General features: G+C 33.1%; 1 protein-coding gene across 1 annotated transcript; it reads right to left on the reverse strand.

The window, feature by feature from the left end:
• Positions 1-1,535: 1,535 nt before the first annotated feature.
• On the reverse strand, positions 1,536-2,342 carry LOC110421852 (indole-3-acetic acid-amido synthetase GH3.10-like). Its single transcript, XM_021435553.2, has one exon. The coding sequence runs from the start codon at positions 2,275-2,277 to the stop codon at positions 1,735-1,737; it is 543 nt and encodes a 180-aa protein (XP_021291228.1). The 5' UTR covers positions 2,278-2,342; the 3' UTR covers positions 1,536-1,734.
• Between the last annotated feature and the right edge of the window lie 357 nt (positions 2,343-2,699).

The following is a 2,699-nucleotide window of genomic DNA, read 5'->3' on the forward strand; positions in this document are numbered from 1 at the left end:
CTCATAAATTGAAGTATATGGGATACTTGAGGATAACATGTAGGTGCTGGTTAAAGAACAAGTTCACTGAATATGACCCGCTATGAGAACTCTATTTGGCATTTCACTCAAGTGTCTATAAAAAATGTTTTCATGTGATAGTCGGACAACTAGTCCTTAGACTTGAGACACCAAGTCATCTTGTATGAGGAATGATATACTTTGATTTCATTCTTACGGGTTTGGAAGCAACTAAATACCTAAACAGGGTGATTTTGGGTATGCTATGAAGCATGCGAAGGTGAATGAATGGTTAAGAAAAGATTCATCACCCTAAGTGATATGAGGGGATGTATCGCACTTGTTCTCAATTCTTGATTAAATAGTATAAAGTCTTTGGTCAAAGCATGATGAATTTGAGAAAAGTTAGTTTCTTAAATTTATAAGGTTAGTCATGAATTATGAGAACTAATATGGAATGTCATAAGTAGACACCGAGCCATGCTTAATGACATATCTGGGATATTTGATAAAAGGATCGTATTGCACTGAGAGGCTTATCATTGAAGGGCTTTGTCAAAATCTTTAATTGTCTCTCTAACATTTGGGTGGTCATAATGTATTGTTAGATGCCGCACATGATCTATAAATATAAATTAATTATCAAATTAATATTTAATTTTGATTTATATTTATTGTGAACATGTTAAAAACATAATGGGTCGCACACATTGAGTGACATAATTGAGATTAAATAAGGATAATTAATTAAGTTGGACTTAATTGAAAGAGATCAAAATAAAGTGAAAAATTAATTAAGTTCTCGGAGACTTAATTAAATTAAAATACAACTGTTGTATTTAGGGTTACAAATTAGTTTGGCTATATAAATATGTTATATTAGCAAACTAAAACTTGAAGCCTTCAAACACTTTTCAGTCGTTTCATAAAATAAGAAAAAAAAATAGTTTTCTTTGTCTGAAAAAATAAGATTCGGTAAGAATTTTAGTCCTTTTGTTTTAAAGATAAAACTTACTAGCACAAGTAAAATTTTACCTTAGAGAAAGTCTTATTTAGTCACTGTGTGGATTATTGTTAGAGGCTAAATACTTGGGTAACTAAAGATTTGACAAATCCTAAAGGTGAAGAAATAAATATTTTGGATTTAATTGATTTTTTATTACGATATCTAGAGTAAGGTATGTAACTCTTAAGCATATAAGTGTTTATAATTTATTTGAAAGTTACATGAAAAACACCAATATTGATCCTGTAAGATTCGACTGTTTTTCTAATTAAATATTATTTTATTTTTTACTGTGTTATATTTTAATTTATTGATTATTTTCATATTTGAATATGAAGTCGAATTTCAACAATTAATACTTGAATTTTGATCAAATATATGATGACAAATATATACATACATACATATATATATCCCATCTGTACTAATTACAAATACATACATATATATATTTATATATAAAAATATTATATATATTTTAATATGATTTTTATTAGGCAAATAGGGTAATAAGTAGTACTGGTGATCATCTTCAACTCTGCCAAAAGCAAGTCAACTTAAACTAAAAAATTTTCAAACATTTTTTGTCCTTTTACACCTAAAACTTCAATTGTTCGATAAAAGGCAAAAGAAACTAGGGAGTATCTCAAATTTAGAACACTTGGTTATAAAATTGTATTTTAATTAGAAGAAACCGACGGACGGAGCATAAACCTGTTTTGTTGTTTTTAACTGTAAGCTGTGCTACGGAACCTCTTGATGGTGCAGACATTAAGGATTGTAAGGAGCATATGGTTGCTGGTGCACCTGGGCGTCTTGAATTGGCTAAGTGCTGCTCCATTCCCTATGAAATGATCCAAAATCTTCTTGAAAGTCCCTCTTTCAACAATGCAAAGCTCCAAAGGTCCAATCGAGTTGGTTCTCCTTGATACAACATAGCCGTGATCCACAAAAGAAGCATCCATTTCGCGACAGCACTCGCCTAGCACCCTCTCCTCCACGTCTCCTTTGATCTCCCAGTAAATTATGTAGTGTCCTGGTTGATGCACCACATCGGCACAGCTCGTGAAATCAACCAGCTCAGCTCTATACTTGCTCAGCAGCTGAGACCCCCTTTCTACCACTAGCTGAAGGTCCTTTTCTGTATTCTTGTCAATGTTAACAGTTAAAATTAGCTTTCTCCTGCATATGAAGTTCAACTTTGGGGTCCCGTTATGGAATCCAGCCACTTCCACCACATCTCCAAGCCGATATCTATAAAGCCCTGCCATATTACAAGTGAAACAAGTTATTTCAGGGTCTTGAAAGAAAATTCCAACAAATGACCTGTCATCTCTGAGAACCACACATATCTTACTAGAATAAGCAATAATCCTTAAAGCATGATGTATCTGGCTCCGATATTGAGCTGTCCTCCAATCCAGACTAACTTTCCTAAATTCTACTAGTGGATAATATATCACGAAGAGGGATTAGATTTTATCCTAGATTTATTGGCATTTGCGGTTTCCGCGATGTGCACTTTGTCAAATCAATTGTTGGCCTATAGTAAGATAATAGGGTAATGGCGCAACGAATCCACTACGCAAAAAGAAGAGGGTAATTTTATGCATTAGGATAAATTGTCGCTTCTGCCTTGGTTGATCAAAGTGCTAAGGACTCTGACTTGGATGTAACAGTCATTTTAGACTTC

This window comes from Theobroma umbraticum, unplaced genomic scaffold (assembly GCF_002168275.2).
Source record: "Theobroma umbraticum cultivar Fairchild unplaced genomic scaffold, ASM216827v3 scaffold_30.0, whole genome shotgun sequence".
Classification (NCBI taxonomy): Eukaryota; Viridiplantae; Streptophyta; class Magnoliopsida; order Malvales; family Malvaceae; genus Theobroma; species Theobroma umbraticum.